Source organism: Perna viridis, chromosome 15, assembly GCF_037379345.1.
Source record: "Perna viridis isolate PV_CMFRI_1.1 ecotype Kerala chromosome 15, ASM3737934v1, whole genome shotgun sequence".
Taxonomy (NCBI): domain Eukaryota; kingdom Metazoa; phylum Mollusca; class Bivalvia; order Mytilida; family Mytilidae; genus Perna; species Perna viridis.
Window position 1 is genome coordinate 20,718,645 of NC_142459.1, and position 18,143 is coordinate 20,736,787.

At 30.4% G+C, this 18,143-nt stretch overlaps 1 protein-coding gene across 1 annotated transcript; it reads left to right on the forward strand.

The window, feature by feature from the left end:
- Window positions 1–4,156: 4,156 nt before the first annotated feature.
- On the forward strand, window positions 4,157–17,938 carry LOC148597417 (mantle protein-like). Its single transcript, XM_088563031.1, has 18 exons — window positions 4,157–4,301; window positions 4,830–4,844; window positions 6,512–6,532; window positions 7,988–7,999; window positions 8,752–8,802; window positions 9,438–9,473; window positions 10,404–10,445; window positions 10,741–10,764; window positions 11,871–11,888; window positions 12,192–12,227; window positions 12,583–12,630; window positions 13,525–13,536; window positions 13,798–13,839; window positions 15,357–15,416; window positions 16,231–16,272; window positions 16,894–16,953; window positions 17,452–17,511; window positions 17,865–17,938. Exons 1-18 carry the CDS (start codon window positions 4,268–4,270, stop codon window positions 17,936–17,938), a joined length of 687 nt encoding a protein of 228 aa, XP_088419157.1. The 5' UTR covers window positions 4,157–4,267.
- The last annotated feature ends 205 nt before the right edge of the window (window positions 17,939–18,143 follow it).

An 18,143-nucleotide genomic window follows, 5' to 3' on the forward strand; every position in this document is an offset into this window, starting at 1 on the left:
CCAACAAACAAACAAACAAACATCGTTCACTGAAGACCAATGGGTGACCTTGGGCCAAAATTTTCATCCCGATGGGTTTGTTGTCTCTTTGACAAATACATCATATCTATTTTAGTTATATTAAATTGTTATGTAAATATTTCTTTAAAAAGGGTTGGGAATGCCTATCCTTGGTCATACTCACATAGATTCACTCAAATTCGCAATTCCTTTGACACTACTATAAAAACTTTATGAGTTTTTTTTACAAAATCTTTACCAAACATTGTGCATCTCCTATTTTCTTATAAGATTTCTTGGGAGAGAAGAGTATCACCTAAAAAGTTAAGGAGGTAGACCTAGGGTAAAAATCATTGAAACGTTTGTATCCAGCATCTTATATCAATCTTATGTAAGCATCTAATCAACTCGGATTCATTTTATTCTCCTTCAATCGAAAGCGTGAGAGGCTTTGGTGGAATTGAATATAAAACAAACATATCACTGATTTCATGTGTTATGTCCCTTACCGTAGGTGTGCCTCCTTAAGCTCACAGTTTTCCTAGTTTATCGTTAATTTGCTGTTTTCGTCTAGGTTTTATTGTTTTGCCCTTCTCTGTTTTATTTTTTTAAACAACCTTATTTTCAATATTGTTGTTTGTCATTTTTCTTGATTTATCTTTTTAGTAGGTTTATAGACTTAATACTTAAGTATTTATGATCACATAAGATTAAGTATCTACAACTTTTTGAAAGGGTGTGGATTATTTCAAACCTCATAAAATGTAAAAACCTATTATTTAAAACTATACAATGCTTAATGTAAACTTCAATTTACTACTAAATTCTAAGGCACATACCCTTTTCTTCTGGAGGGGGCTAGGATTTCATGTGGAGTTATAAATGTTTGTTCATGCAAGCTTGAAAATAAATAATTTGTTTCAGCATCAGCAGGAATTAAAGTTTATTTGAAAATCCACATTGGTAAATAATGGTGAAAATATTGAATCATAATATATTATAATGCTGTCCATTGCTGAGTAAGAAAAATATTTGCAACAATTTGGAATTTTTATTAAAATAAAATCCCAGGTCCCTGTCAGTGTAAAATTTGTCGGTGCCCAAATAAACCCATTTTTTGTGCCAGGGATCCAAAACAATTAATCTGACAAAGTTCCAACTGCATACACAATATATATACTTTAATCATCAAAGTGACGTACCAAAGACTGGTTACGCGAATTATCAGTTTTTCTCATTAGAAAAATCAGATAAGTTATGTGGGTTTTCGAAATGTATGTATCAATTTCTGTCTACAGAATTCTGCTTAAATTGAGTATTAAATGTTTGTGTTTATTTTAAGACCCATTTTCTCTGTCGAGACCTATGATTTCTATGAGTATAGAAACATATCCATACCACTTGCTTGTGTTCTAAACCAACATTTACTATTGCATACATCATAGAAAAAGCATAAATAACGTCAAATCTGGAAAGATGGAAAACATAAAAAATAGTTATCTTTTAAAGTTTGGTGGTCCAAAATATTCCTTTGTTTTTTTTTCTGAGATGAAATATATTGCAATATATAAAAGGTAAAAACGAAAAAAAAAAACACGAATGTGATCGATTTCACGACATATACTTCACAATGATAGTTTATGATACATGTTCTCATATTTCAAAGTTTTTACCATTAATTTTCACCGCATTTACAAATATCCTTGTTGTGCGTTTAAGACGATATTTCATAGACATATCCTAGTGTATAATATCTGAAAGTTGAATTTGTGTTGATTTTTCGGCAATTAAATGGGACTGTACGTTAAAGTCAGTTTTGACGAATTCGGAAGGAAATAATATTTTCCGCAATTTGTTTTCTTTGTAGCGCCCGAAACATGGGAATTATATCTATAAAAACTGAACAATCGATTCGTGTATCAACACACATTTCTACAATACGAATGTATCTTTTGGCAGTGTTTACTGCTGTACAATATTTAAAACATACTTAGACAAAAATAGTTGGATTATGGACTCAGAATATAACTTAAAACTTATTTGAAAATGACACTTCCTTTCGGAAACTGATCTTTAAATTTCAAATACCTGCATATTTGTTTAAAAAAACAAATATTGTACAGTTGTTAAAATAAACATATACATATAAATATAGTCTTTTGTTGTATAAAATATTCAGAATTTTATAAAATGGCCTTGGAAGCGAAGTTTCATACTTTAGTTTTAAATTCTGTCATTTATATAAATGTGCATATACTGAATTGAATACATCGAGGGCCGGAATTTCAAATATACGTACATACAGTTAATATATGAGCAAATGTCATTTCAATGTTCAGTAAGTATGGAAATGGACCATAAATACACATCAGCCATCAATAACGTAGATTACATTCAAACATAAAATGTCAAATGTCTAGAAATGACCTCGAACAATTGACCACAATCTTGACATCACACCTTTGTCGAGACGGTGTGATCGAATCACATGTAATATAAGTAGGTTAATTAGTTTACTTGTAATACATGTACTCGTTAAATAATATAGAAAATAATGGACTAAAATCATATGCAATTTAAGTCCCCAATGTACCCATATTGCATCAACTCATGTATCGTTGGCGTACTAATAAGATTACTTTGTCATAATGAAATATTACTACACAAGAAAGCGATTATTGTGGGAGTTTAAACTGCAAGTACCACAAGATAGTAACTGTTGTGTAATGGTGGATCCAGTGATTAAGAAAAGTGGGGGTCTAGGTTATTTTTTCTCATATTTGCACAAATCTTGCACGAAATTGACAAAATTTTGCGACAAAAGGGGAGGTCCGCCCCCTGAATTCTCTAGATTCGACGCTAATTGTGGGGGTTCTTTAGTGTGTTTGCTGTTTTGTTTTCCTTATCTTCATTTTTTTTTTACTTTTAATTCTATTTTATTTCTGTTTATACGTTTGGCAATATATTTAGGTTTTTTTTATGTCTCTGAATTGATGACCCATTTTGATGCTGCGATATTTTTCTGTCTTTCTTGACGTACGTTCGAACCCAATATTTTGTTTTTAGAATAAGAAATATAAATGTTGCAAAATTACGCCAAAATAAACTTGTTTTATTCAAACTGCACCTTTACATGTATCATGGGTGTACAAATATAATAGCTTTGACTTCATTGAGTAACATGTATCATTTAACTTCTTATAAAGGGTCAACAATTTATTCAATTTATTCAAATACAGTCAAACCTCTCGTACATGACCATATTTTTCTCTCATTTTGGATGAATTTCACTGCTCATCAAACGTGTTAATGCTAACCAAACTAGAGAGAGCTCCATACATGTTTTGTTTTATTTGCGTGAGTTAAACTGGAGCAGTATAAGGAAAATTAATAACATTTTCATACAAAGCTTAAATCTAAATCTATTTATCATAAAGATTAAGTATGAATTACATTTGATAATGAGCAAAGAAGGACAACCCACACAACTGCAAACGAAGGCGAGTGATTGTTCAGCATTTGGAACTTCACTATTTGTCTTATATCTGTTTTACGATGAAACTGTTTTAATTAATCAATATTTTTTAATATATTGCAATAACAGTAATCATATATAGATATTCCAATATACAAACTTTTGAAGCATTGATATTACACTTAATTGATATTTTCAAATATCAAATGTAGCTGGAAAACCTTAATATTAGAACTAAATTTTGCTGACGAAACGAATTTGATCAAAATCACTGGTTTATTATATTTAATATTTCTGTCCATTTTATTTCATTTTTTGTCATGTAAAGCTGACAAAGGGGACAGATTAGATCGAAATGTTCCAGTTTTTATGTAATAAGGTATTGTATAGGGACTTTATGTCCCTATTATCAACAAAAAACTTAAATTTCTTGAATAAAACAAGCCAATTATTTTTTAGAATGACATGATCATTGTTTTATATTTAATTCATTATTTTTTATTTTTAATTTTCGGTTGGATCCAAAAAAAGAAATAGCCAAATATCAAACCCTTATTGGAGCCTCTTGTGGGTTTTCCCTGAAATTCTCGTAAAATCAATGGGCGGTTCTTTATGTTAATTGATTGGTTACAAGTTGTCATTGAACATTCTTCCTACCAAAAAGGCTACAATAGTTTTATGACGTGGTATATATACGTACCGCTGATACAATAGATTGCTACAAGCCATATAACGGTTATTTCATTTCTGGGGAGCACTGTAAAGCCGGCCTATTTCTAGGAGGAAAGCAATATGCTCACTTTTTTAGTTTTGGCCGCCATTGTGGGTAAGTTAATTATATCATAAATAAAATAAATGAAGTATTGTAAACAGTCGCAATCACGTATAAAATTACAAATTTCTTACATTATAATTTGCTTCTTGACAAAAGTCAAAAGCATCAGCTTATAAAGTAGTACTAAACGATAAACCAATTACTCTGTAATCATTTCCCAAAAGTTTCTAAAGTACAATTATGTAAAAACAGGTCCCCTTTTCTTTCCATTAGATCAGTAATTTTGTTCAGAGGTTTGTCATTTCATTTTTAAACATTAGCAGTATAGTAACAACAATTAAAGAAATTATCGTTTTCGTAAATAATTTATTTTTACATTATTTTCTTTGTCGTAATTTGTTTGTATTGATTCAAAGTTCATTGCGAAAGTAAATAAAAGCGATCTTATGCTTTGATTTTTTTAAATTATTGTTTCTCATTACCAATCTTTTTCTTAATTACAGTTATTTGTTTAATTATTCTTTAATTGATTCAATTTAATTAATCAATTATAAAATATTTTGTTTTTGTTCTTTGCAGCTGTTGGTGTTGCACGTAAGTAGACGACTACATACTTAATCTAAACTTAAGTCACGTGTTACCTGTAACCGCGAAGTTTCACTCTGTTACCTTAACATTAGATTTGAACAAGTGTGATAATATTGTAATTAACACAAAACCCTAAAAAGATAATTAAAAAATGTTCGATTTTCAATGTTACATGCCATTTATTGCTCTACAAAAGTTGGGTTTAACATATCCATGATTTCCGAGTAGCACATAGGAGGCAGTGATTTGTATCAGCGCTAATTCTTATACACACAATACATCTCCCAATGATAACATATCTAATTCTTTACGATTAGAAGAATTGACAAGTTTTGACAACTATTTTGCCTCCGGATAAACATAAACAATGTGAACTGTCGCTGTTTACAAGTTCGAGATTTTTGTTGTTTCTTTGATGTGACAGTGCAGCACTAGAATTACTTATACTAAATGTTGTATTGCATTGTATCAATTGAATTTACCCTTTTACATTCAGAAACAATTTTCAAAATTGCTAAATTGTTCAATTCTATGAGTGCGTACTTGCAAAATAGTTATAATGTAACGAGCTGTAACGCAATAAACATTTGACGATAAAAACCCATAGAAATTGACTATGATGCTACAATATATTTATAACATATTTAAATGAGAATCACTTGTGTTTTCTCTGTGGTTAAGATAAAACTAAGTTTAATATGACAAAAATTCATTCTTTATTGGGTCTCGAAAATATTAGAAATTTATATTCAACTTTTACTGATGTTGATTAGAAAATAAAGGATAAAAAATTCGATATAACACTATGGAACTAAAGTCAAAACGATTGTGCTAGCAATACCTTGTTGACATTTTCGTTTTAAGTAGCACTCCAGCTAAGAATCATGCAAAATGTGATTCGTGGGTAAAAAGCCTATATATTTTTATTTTTGATATTTTGTTCCCATAGTAAACAGAAATTAACATTCAGTTTTTCATATAACCCGTGTTCTGAGGAGATAAAAAAATATATAAAATGCAGTGTAGATTTCAAAATTAAAGGAGATAACTCTGTAAATGACACTCAAATACAATAGAATCTATTGGATTTTAAATGTTGATTATCTCCTAAGAGCAGGCAAATTTGAATGAATAATTACACATATCATAGTATAGGCCCATAAAACAACTTAATTACAAAAATAAAAATATGTAGCATTTTTTGAGGTGTATCACATTTTTCAGATTTTGCATGATTCTTACAAAGACAGCTACTTAACAGCTGTTCTTGAGTAAAGCCCTTTGAATAACTGGGAAACCTTGAACACTATAATAAACACTACTTCGTCAAACTACTTTTATTACTTAAATGTTCATCTTACTTTGAGACTTTTATTCAATGCCATTTTTATGTGCATTTTTTTGGGGTAAATTTGTCGCGCTTCCCATCTTTATAGAACGCTGTAAATTTGACTTTCAAAAGGGACTGACCTTGCTACCAACGGAGTCGCTCCAGTGATTTTCATGTTTCAGATCAATCGGCCACACTTTACGATAATATGAGCAAGGCGTCTGGGACATTATTTTAAACACCTGAGTATTCCGGCATATTATATATCACAAAATAAATTTTGGGCGATAATCCTTGTTCCTTGTTCTGTTTAACTTACCATATACTTTGCTCTTTTTTCCAGCTCCACCTCCTAAACAGAAAGGTAAGTAATTGCCTTCAAACACAGTTATATTATTAGAGTAACCTCATTGTCCGTCAAAAAACAACAACCATTTTATGTTCCTGAAATTTCGGAATTTCGTCGTCAAGCATATTTCATATTGTAATTTTCTAAATATTAATATGTTATTTTAAAAGAAAACCATGAATGAAAGTTATCATCTTTTTGCTAATCAACATGAAAAGTTTATGTCTAATACAGGTAACATATGAACATATTAGCCTTTTAAAACTTTGAGCTTTCTGTTTATGGCACGTAGAAAGTACCGTCAGTGGACTTACTTACCCAGTTCATTACCGAATTCCCCTCGCTTACATTTTTCGATTCAAAATTTATTTTTCCATAGTTACCTTATCCTGTTCGAAACAGAATTTACCTTGTTTAAAAGTGAACTTACCTCGTTTCATACTGCACTCACCTTATTCGATAGTTAATTTATCTTGTTCCATATTGCATTTACCTTATTCAAAACCGAACTTACCCATCTCGATACATAGTTTAATTTATTCGATATTGATCTTGTCGTGTTTAATATTACATTTACCTTATTCGATAGTGAACTTACTCTATTCGATACCGAATTCACCTCATTCGGTAGTGAAACCATAGAAACGACATTCAACAATGAACTTTTTATTCTATGACCCGAATGAGATAATTAACGAGTTTGTAATGTATCACTTTACGCATATCTGGAACTGTTTTACGAACATGACTTTTCGTTTTAAAGACTGCTGATCAATCAGTCGCAGCCAAACCATCAATCATGTTACGGACAAACATTTTATTATTATCACTAACGTTTTTTTTTACGACAGATAGCAGGGAATTTCCCTTTTATGTCTCCTTATTATAACGATTTATACAGTATTCTTATTACTGTCATTAATCTTACAGATTTTTTTTGGTTTGTTGGCGAATCTCTACGTGACGTTAAGCTTAATGGACACAATTGTGATTAGTTATAGTAAAAACAAACTAAAATTTAATGATGTATTCATCATTATTAAACTTTTTTATCGTTAAAACAGATTTTGATATGGAGAATATTTGAAAAACAACGAACAGTACTTCTCAATAACCGAACATTTTTCCCAACTGTTTAAAGGAATCTTTTTAAAAACCAAGTTTTAATTATTTTAATTCAATAATAAAACCTAAATATCGGTAATATAAGCTGAATGTAATTATTGATTAACACACTGTCACCTTACACGCTATGAGTATGTTCAATCTTGTTCCGTTTTTTTTCCTTTTAATTTAGTTTTACACAATTAAGACGTATAAGAATGAAAACTTTCAGGTGCGGTTGAAAGGTTTCAGGTTAAAGGGATGTAATAGAAAGTAAAAAATTCTTGCACAAAAAAAATCCGTGCAAAAGATCACCTTTAAATCCACTCCAATTTTACTAACTCTGCCTTTTTTTCCTATTTTCAGTTCTTTTCCAGCGTAAGTAACAGTTCATACCATATCAGTTGAAGATGATAGTGAAGTATACATAATAATAGCAGATAAATTTATATATATATATATATATATATCAATAATTAAGACATAGTTGCAAGAATTTTTTTTCAATCTCGACTCGAATCGTGGTTGATTTTTCAGGTTTTTTTTACGTTTCTTCAAATTTCTCTTTGTTGTTTATAGTCGAATTTAGATTTCAATTATAAAAATACAAATGGAAAAAAGTTATCAAGGAATAAACTAACAATTATTAAGTAGCACTCTATCTAAGAATCATGCAAAATGTGATTCATGGGTAAGAAGTCTACATATTTTTATTTTTGATATTTTGTTTTAAATGTCATAGTAAACAGAAATTAACATTTGGTTTTGTATATAACCTGTGCTCTTAGGAGATAAAAATTGTATAGAATGCCCTGTAGATTTCAAAATTGCGAGAGATAACTCAATGACACTCAAATACAATAGAATCTACTGAATGTAGATTATCTCCTAAGAGCAGGCAGATTTGAATGAATAATTACACATTTCATAGTATAGATTCATAAAACAACTTAATTACAAAAATGAAAATATGTAGCCTTTTTCAGGGTGTATCACATTTTTTTTCAGATTTTTCATGATTCTTACAAAGACAGCTACTTAATTACATACAAGAGTTACATTATCAAAAAGATAATCATAGTTTTAACTACAGTTTGTGTAACCTGATAAATTTTATTTTATCATTTTAGCGGTACCTAAGCACGTCCCACATGAAGAACCTGTTTTACATGGCCAAAAAGGTAATTCTGTTATGTGTAAATTAATTCATTCATTTAAGTTTGATTTACTATGAAAGTTCTATTGTTCGTAGGTACCAATTTTCGTGATTTTCGTGGGTGAGCGAGACCACGAAATTTGGTTCCTAACGAAAAGGATATTCCCATTCACGTGCATACTGAAAACTTCAAACCCACGAGTTTAAGAATCCACGAACTTGTGTATCTTCCCAAATCCACAAAAATTGCTATCCACGAATTAAAGTATTTTAACAGTATTCTTCAAAACACAATAAATGAATTTTCAAATTAAACTACAAAGAGTTTCCCTTTGGTGTTTCATTTATGTGTATTAGGATAAAATAAACATCTTTCAAGTCGAAAAATTTTGTATTTGCAAGAGGGGAAATAATTTTGATTTTTTGTATCGAAAATTGAATAACAACAAAATAGTACTGTTCTGCTTTTATTTCTCTTGTAAATCATTTAATAACTTATTAGTTATCCTACTTCTTTGAAAATTTTCTTAAAAATCTATTAATTAGTAAAATAAGTTTTTGTTGGTATTTTTGTATTTTTTATTGTATGGATTGCTAATGAGTTGTAAATGTAGTCACAGGAACTACTTTTCTTACCAATATTTCTTATTTGTTTTTCAGTACCACTTCTTAAGCAACATGCACGTGTCCACAAACGTAAGTATGGTTTAAGTGTCAGTGTCTGTAAGAATCTGGCAATGGATGAAAAAAAACATATTTTAATATCACTGTAGTAAATTAAATTAAAATTTCTTGAAATGCACTGAAAAGATAACTCCGTCAAAAACCCTAATTTCCTAAAATTCTATTACAAAATGTCTGAGCAAATCCCGTGATGAAGAGATCATTATTTTTTTCAAATAGATAAAGCGTCTTTTTTAATAATATATTTTCATATCGGTGGAATTTTTAAATTCAAGTTTCTGGTTATTCTTGGTTTGCCTGGTTCTTACAATTTATGTAAACTATACTATTAACTTTTAATTTATTTTTTTTTATTATCATTTTTTTTCTTTTTTGGTTCGTGCGTTAATTTTGTGAATATGTATTACTAAACGGGTCAAATTTACTTACATCTGGGCGATTTTGAAACAAAGATTTTTGAAATCACTGTCCAAAGTATTTGTTTGAATTTGCAACTGTCATGGTAAAGAATTTTAAAAGCGTTTCATCTTTGACATGTTCTTTGAAATCATATTTCGTACCACATTTTCTGTGTGTTTTCGTAAGGTTTCGTTTTATGATTATTATTTCTTAAAGATAAAAGTCCTGATTTTGTCCATGACTTTTTTATGAACAACTCGGCGGGGGTTTCTATAAAAGCAGAGGACCCTTATCCTACCGGAGCACTTTGTCCATGCTCCCAGTTTTTAGTGGAGTCCGAGTTGCTTTTGTTACTTTGTATGTATAATTTTATTTACTTTATGTTCTTTGTTGTGTATGTCTGTTTTTATGTCTGGTCTTTGTCCCTGAATAACATTCTTTTGAATGCCGCTATAACCTTGGTTCCCTTGATTACATTTTGAAATGACGATATAATCCTACATTCACTGTATACTTCGATTAATTTGTGTCTTTCCCTTTCAGACATTGTAACCGTAGTTGACCAGGTTCCAGTTATCTTCAAGAGTAAGTAATAAACTAATTCTTATCATAATCTCTTCATAAAAATACTGGATTCAACAATATTAGTAAATCAAACTTGTGAGCATCGTTGATGATTCATCTATTCATATTTTTTGGAGATCAAGTATTCAATTTTTTAATTCATTTAAATTTAAAATTTAAGTTAATTGGTAAAATAGTAAAAAGACTTGTATTTAATTAGTACTTCGAAGCATATTCCTGATAAATTATTGCCATTTCAACAAGTACTCTGCAAGATGTCATAATATATTAATTTCACATTTTTGTTCTTTTCAAGGACCAAAAGCTATCATCAGGGAAAGTGAGTATAAAAGAACTATATTTGAAGTCTTGAATGTTAACTTATTTGTGGCTAAGTTTTTGTTTTCTTTTGGTAGCGAAGTTGTATAGTTGCAAATTATCAAGGTTTATGTCATCCTTTAAAATAGATGTCATTACGAAATTAAGATAGCGACCAATAGATGTTTAACTGTTGGTTACTTGATATTTAGTGGATGTCTATATTATTAACAGTCATAGCAGACTTTTTGTATCGCGGTAGAATTCTGACAAATAGGCTTCTGCAAGGCTATGTTGCTACAATATTGAAGTCATCACTATAAAAGTTTTATGGCCGTCATCATGAACTCGTGGATCGTTGTAGTGTATCCATCTGCGCCATGAAAACTGATTTGTTTAACGTGTCGTAGTTTTCCTTTCCTCTTTCGTCTACCCTGGACGTTTTATGAGCGGGTGTTTCTAGAAAAGCAGAGGACGCTTACCCTACCGGTGCACCTGGTCCACGCTCCCAGTTTTTAGTGGAGTCCGAGTTGCTCTTTTGCTTTTGTTACTTTGTATGTATGATTTGGTTATTCTATGTTCTTTGTTGTGCGAGTCTGTTTTCCATGTCTGGTCCTTGTCCCTGGATTACATTCTTTTGATTACCGCTATAACCTTGGTTCTCTTGATTACTCTACCAAATCTCTTATTTTTTTATATTAGAAACATATGTTGTTTTGCCTTCTCCACCCTGAGCGCAGTTATTACTTTTTTATCTACGGGTTGTTATTCAATTGTGTTGAGAATACGAGGGGAAAATAAAATACGAGTAAATGTGTAGGCACACGCGCTAAGCTAACACAGAACTGGACAAGCTATGCCACAAATAACATTCAGGTACCTTACAATTACAAATATTTTAAAACTTTTTTTTTGTCAATAACAAATTATCGCATATAGATTTGTCATTCAAAAATAGTTTATGATTTGTTTGTCGTTCATTGAAGACCAATGGGTGGCTTTATGCTGACATTTTATCCCAGTGGGGTGGAATTTTGGACATATTCCCCATACCTATTCTCGGTATTTAAGACATAAATACATTCTCCTATGTGTCTATTTTTATTTTATTTTATTTTTTGCTTCTAGATCCAATCAGAGTGAAATGTGAGTATTGGTATTAAAATGCAACAATGTGTTAGATTTAAAATACATTACAATGTCAATTTGTTGCAAAGTTTACACTTCGTTTTACAAAAAGCCCTAAACTGTATTTTTTATAACTAGGTTACCGATATTCTAAATAAAGAGTGAACTGTTTGCAATCTTCCATTATGTTTTGAATAGTACCGTTGTTTCAGTCATTGCGAATTTAGAGATTTGAGATGCCAATAAAGGAACATTTTGAAATTGGCATTATTTCAGCGTGTTGATATTCATCTGAATAATGTTGTTCTTTACTGATTTCAGACCCAGTCGACAAACCAATTATTCAACACAAGAGAAGTAAGTACTTTGGATTTAAATATCCCAAACTATGTAGAATTTAAATTTGTTCAGAAAGATACCGCGATTTGTTTTAAATTAGATTGTATCGAAGTTTAAATTCTCCAAACGCCATAAAGTAAAAAGTTGTTTTGATGACGTGACAATGGAAAATATCAGTTTGTATTTCCACGGATCGAGAGGTGGAAATAAATTATTATACTTTTTTTTCAAAATATTGATTATTGAGAGACACGTTCTATTTTTAAGATATCTGCTTGGATACTACTAATTTCACAACAAGCAAATAGTCTAATATACTCACAAACTACCGTCGTTTCCGCATTTACTCTATGCCTTACGTTTTTGTTTTCAGTCATCAAGCCAATCCACAAAACTAGAACTGTTGTCATTAAGAAACCAGGTAATTAAGTTATAAAACTGCCCCTAGATATTCATTATAACATAAAATTCAACTGCACTCGAAGTGTCCCGAGTAAGGGTGTGAAGTAGGGTACGTGGTAAAGGGAATACGATGTAGAAATTGTACTAATGGTATATATTTATACATATTATAGATGTAGAAAGGGAATTTTTTTTACTTTGCCGAAATCTTACTGAACACGAAATAAAAAACGTCTAGTTCTAGTTAAATTTAATTTTCCTAACGTTTCTTGATATTTTTAATGGTTTTGTTATTAATAAATGGTACATTTATAGTTCACAGGTACCAGTATCGTATTGCATATCCCTGAGCAGGTGTACGTCAAAACATGGATGCTATAAAAATATAGTGCATTTTCTTTTTTGCCTCTCTACAAACTAATATTTTGTCAAAAGATATGAACAATGACTTATAAAATAGAGCAAACATCACACTGTAAGATGAAGAACTTTTTTAAAAGAAAATCTAACATAATATCATAAAAATGTTCCACTGAAAAGGTTGGTTTGGTGTGTGCAAAACGAAAGTGAAAGTAGGGAAAATGGCTATTTATAGTTTGAGACTACTTTTCTGTCCGATCTTCGTGGACTCACCCTATTTTCTTTGCGGGAAATTATTTTTTCACATGTCCTTAGAAATGCTACATAAGTGAAAGTTTTATTGAATCAATTTACATATTTTTTTAAAAATCCTAAAAATATGCACTTCACTATAGAAGTCTATGGGAAAATTAATACGATACTGAGACCTACACTGTATTTCATTGCATTCTGTCAGAGGGTATTACGGTTTTGATAATTTTAGTTTGTTAGAATTATTTATGCAGAAAATGAAAAATAATTTAACTCTTCTGTTTCTCTTTTTTTTTTTCAGTTGAAGTTCCAAGTGAGTACTGTATCATTTGTTTAAACATTCATGTGGAATTTAAAAACAAAATAAAGTTCTAAACTGTAACTTGGTTAATTGAACTTTGTTCAAAAAGATTGCAATAATTTCAATAATTGTAATGAGGAAGACATTTTTGTATTGATGTGTTAAAGATAAAAGAATCCATTTATATTCATTTTACGTTATAATAATAGAATATCCGTTGAATATAATATCCTTACAATCTTTATCATATGATATGGTTTAATTAAATTCCAGGACCAATTATCAAGACAAAGACTATTGGTGTACCAAAACCATGTAAGTACAGTACTTATATGGGGGAAGTTTTCCACACTATAATATGGGTGTGGGGAATAGGGATGGCGTATTGGGGTAGGAATTTTTAATGCAGAGGAAGAGGGTATTAGTTTTAGAATATTTATATAGATTGATTGATTGATTGATTGTTGGGGTTTAACGCCCGAGCACCAATATTTCAGCTATATCCAGGCGATGAACATGAAATGGATGATACAATGAACATGAATGATGATGAAAAGAAACAAGGGATGGGACACAAGGATAATAGGGCCGACAAACTTTGATTGGCACTAGAACAAGGGGGCTGGGTAGGGTCGGGCAATTTAGCCTCCTGTGGCGGAGCGCAAAGGTTCCTACTCCTATAGAATACCACAGGAGGGTTCTTTAACGTGCGAGGAACGTGACATCTTTCCCAACACGGTGCACCACTATGGTTTGTGGTCAGATTTTCCGTATTATAGCCTGACAACCCCAGCATGTAACACGCCAGGGGTACCCCATTCCACCACCTGGGGCACACATCCAAGTTGCTCTGTTAGCAGAGCGCCTAGCCCCCAGCTATGTTTCTGAGCACTATTTAATCGCCTTTTACGACAAGCTTAGCGCTGCTGCAGGCCTATTCTTTTGACACCCGGGCCTGCACAGGGCTATAGATATGGAAAAAAACGTATTATATTTAATTACAAATAACATCTAAATTGTTGAGAAATTTTAAACGTAGATAAGAAACATGCATAGGGGATTCTATGGAGGGATGGGGATTTTTCTATCTGGAATGGGTAATTCTCAATGGGGAATAAGAAACAATATATAGTTTAAGTAAGTGGGAAATTTATGCCATTTAAGAGCTGTATATAATTAAACTAAGTAGATTCAATTCGGTATTTTCTCTCTCGGACTTAATCCAACTAAAACGTCATATATCAATATTCGATCAAAAAATTTAGAATTAATGTTAAAATTAGCAATAAAAGAAGGAGAACATTTATCTAATGAATAAGATAATCAATTGGTTATTGTGAATAAACAAAATATAATTACTCGAGCCAAGTACGCTCATGCACTGATCAAGTTACCCACACTAGTTAAATCTAGCCGTTCTTTGGCATCGGTGAATATAATTCGGTTATTCTATCTTTCCAATCAATTATTCCTTTCAATTTCATGATATGGAATATTTGTAAAATTTCAAAATTAGTATGACAATGTTTTATTAATTGAGAATTGAGGCAGCTTTCGGATCTTGACCTCATCAGTCCAAATCAGATAGAACTATTAGATCTGGGAAATAAAAATGGAAGATTATTGTTTCATTACTCTGACCTAACATTTCATTTTAACCGTTTTAAAACCAGTAATGTAATAAAAAATATTATAAATCATTTTCGCAGATTTGTACTTTTATGGCAAATCGATGTAGTAAAACATAAAGACAATTAAAGATATCTCTCTGTCTGTCTGTATATATGTCTGCACAAATTTCATGCTACATTCTAAATTACATTCTATTTCAGACATTGTACCTAAACCATTCAAGAGAGTAAAGACTGTCACCAATGTCATTGAAAGAGTCCGTAAGTATTATAAACTAAAATAGTACTTGACAAAATCCACAATATTGCAGATCAATGATGCCTTTTAATTTGTTTGGTTTTCTTAACACCTGAATGTTAACATTTGAATAGTGCTAATGAAAATTCAAAAATTAAAATAATATTTTAATATTTCAAAAAAATATTTAAAAAAATGGGCTCCAAGTTAAAAAAATTGGAACTCGAATCTATAAAATATTGTTAGTTTTTTTTCATCAGATCGAATAAAATAAAAAATAAAATATAATTGCAGTTTGACTTAAATGAGAAAATTACAATAATTGTCACGTGATAAGTTCTTAATTAAAATTTAAAAATAGACATTTATATAAAGTATCAGTCTATAAAAAAATCAGACAAGAGGTGATTCATGCGTGTCAAAAAACCACTAAATTCAATTTTATTCTTTGTTCAGGAACAATTACTGATCACATAACAAATCTTAATTTTCCGTTTGGTTGTTGAGCTTTTGGGTAAAGAAAAATATAGATTGTACATGAAATTGGCACTTTGCAAGAGTTATCGCTCTTGATTTTGTTTGATATAGTTGGTTTTAGGAGGATAAAATGTATGATTTTCTCAAAAGTGCAGATCTGAAAACAGAAATAATTATCGTTATGTGAAAATATAGTATATGTAGACGAAAAAGCATCGTTTGTTTGATGTGTTCTTCTACACCATGAATCAATTCAATATTGGTAGTGTCTGAATTTTATGTGGACTGATACTTAAAAATTAAGTTATAAAATTGTTATGTTTAACCCATAATTATTTTTTTTTTTGCTTTTTTTCTCAGACAAAATTCCAAAAGCCATTCCAAAACCAGATCTTAAAATTGGTGAGTGTTTAATTAATTCTACACCTAAAATTTTAGTTAAAGAGGTAGACCTAGGATAAGGGACATAGCTCTTGAAGTCAAGTGTTATGTTTGTATCATATTCAATTTCACCAAACAATTTCAAGCCTTCATTTGAAACAGTAAGAAATCAATTCAAGTTACTTTTATGCTTATGTAAGATTGATAAAAAAGCCTTAATACACTTTCCTATGTTTTTAAGAGTTGTGTCCCTTACCCTATGTCTGCCTCCTTAAATTCTTCAAAGGTCCCATATCGTTATGTAACTCGAAATGTTATATCCCTGGGTTTTTTTTTGTTTTGTTTTTTTTTGGGGGGGGGTGTTTTTCTTTGTTTGTTTTTTGTTTCTTTTCTATTTTATCTCAAATTAGGGGTTGTAACTAATTAAGTAAAGTTTTTTAACATACTTGTCGTTATGTAACTCGAAATGTTATATCCCTGTTTTTTTTTTTTTTTTTTTTTGGGGGGGGGTGTTTTTCTTTGTTTGTTTTTTGTTTTTTATCTCAAATTAGGGGTTGTAACTAATTAAGTAAACTTTTTTAACATACTTGCAAGAGATATAGTTATAACTGAAATAATCACAGTTAATCTGGACCATTTCAGTTCACCGTGACAGACCATTCCCAGTTGAAAATCTTGTCATCAAGAAGAAACCAAGAGTCAGTAAGTAACTGAACCCCTTTCGGATTTAAAGAACTAGTACTTCTATGTCTTTCAAACGTAAGATCGCCAAAGTTCTAAATAAAAGTAATTTCACATAGTTCTTGGTATGGTTGAACAATATAAGTAGAAAAAATTGAAAGGTCAATGTGCTCATTTTTTAAATATAAGCATTCGAAATTTAGTCTATAAGGATTTCTCTAGATTTTACATAGGTTTTTTCTTAGTAGGTTTGTCAATTAAAAACTCCGTAAGAATAGCAAGGATTTCATTACAAAAAACTCTAATAACGTTTCAATGTAGGTTTAATGGAATTATGAAAAGAAATGTGGGGGGTTACTTGGAAAAACATATTTATGCTATGAAATGTGGATGAAACCAAGAATGTCCGAAAATCTTTCAAAAATGGAAAAGCATGAGCAGCGAAGAGCCTGAAGTGTTGTCCTGTATTCTCGAACAACCGTAAAATGTCAATCTCAACAATAACTATCTAAATTGTAGTTGAGGTACCATACGACAAACCAGTACCAATTGTTGAAGAAATCACAAATGTTGTAAGACGTAAGTAACGTGTTCTCTATCTTTATCGGGAATAAAAATGTTCAATAATACATCTTTACGTGGAACAAATATTTAAATTGATACAGTATTTTAATTCCTTGTTTTGTGTAAACAATCGTATTTATTCAAAACAAATTCAGTTTAAGCGTTTCATTACCCTTAATATTCGTTTTTGTTGAATGGTCGTTTTCAAAACATTTATTACTAGTGTTTAGAAAATATTTACTGTCTAAAAATCTACAAACTAATTTTAAACAAATATTCGTTTTATATTTAAAAACTATTTTTTTTATCTATATACATATAACTCGTGATTTATTTTTATTTTTATTTTGTTTATTTTCTCATTTCAGAGCCATTTGCTGGTGAGTATAGACATATATTGCCAGATGAAAATTTAATACATATACCCTTTTCTTCACAATAAGAAATATATGAAAAACGATTTTCATACAACATATTTTTTCTAGTGTATAACAATACTCTAAAGTACCACTTAAGTAATTTTTGAATATGGATTACATGCCTTTACATATTGTCGTCTCCACAAAACAATTTAAGACATCCATCGTATTTCTCTTCATGTAAAGAGTTTAGATTTATATGCAATTCTGTTTAAATAGAAATTGCTT

Excerpts from the sequence above, each read along its gene's own strand:
- LOC148597417 (XM_088563031.1), top strand. The coding sequence starts at position 4,268 with ATGCTCACTTTTTTAGTTTTGGCCGCCATTGTGG. Across the intron at positions 9,474-10,403 it reads ACATGCACGTGTCCACAAAC|ACATTGTAACCGTAGTTGAC; the intron begins GTAAGTATGGTT and ends TTTCCCTTTCAG. Across the intron at positions 16,273-16,893 it reads AAAACCAGATCTTAAAATTG|TTCACCGTGACAGACCATTC; the intron begins GTGAGTGTTTAA and ends GGACCATTTCAG.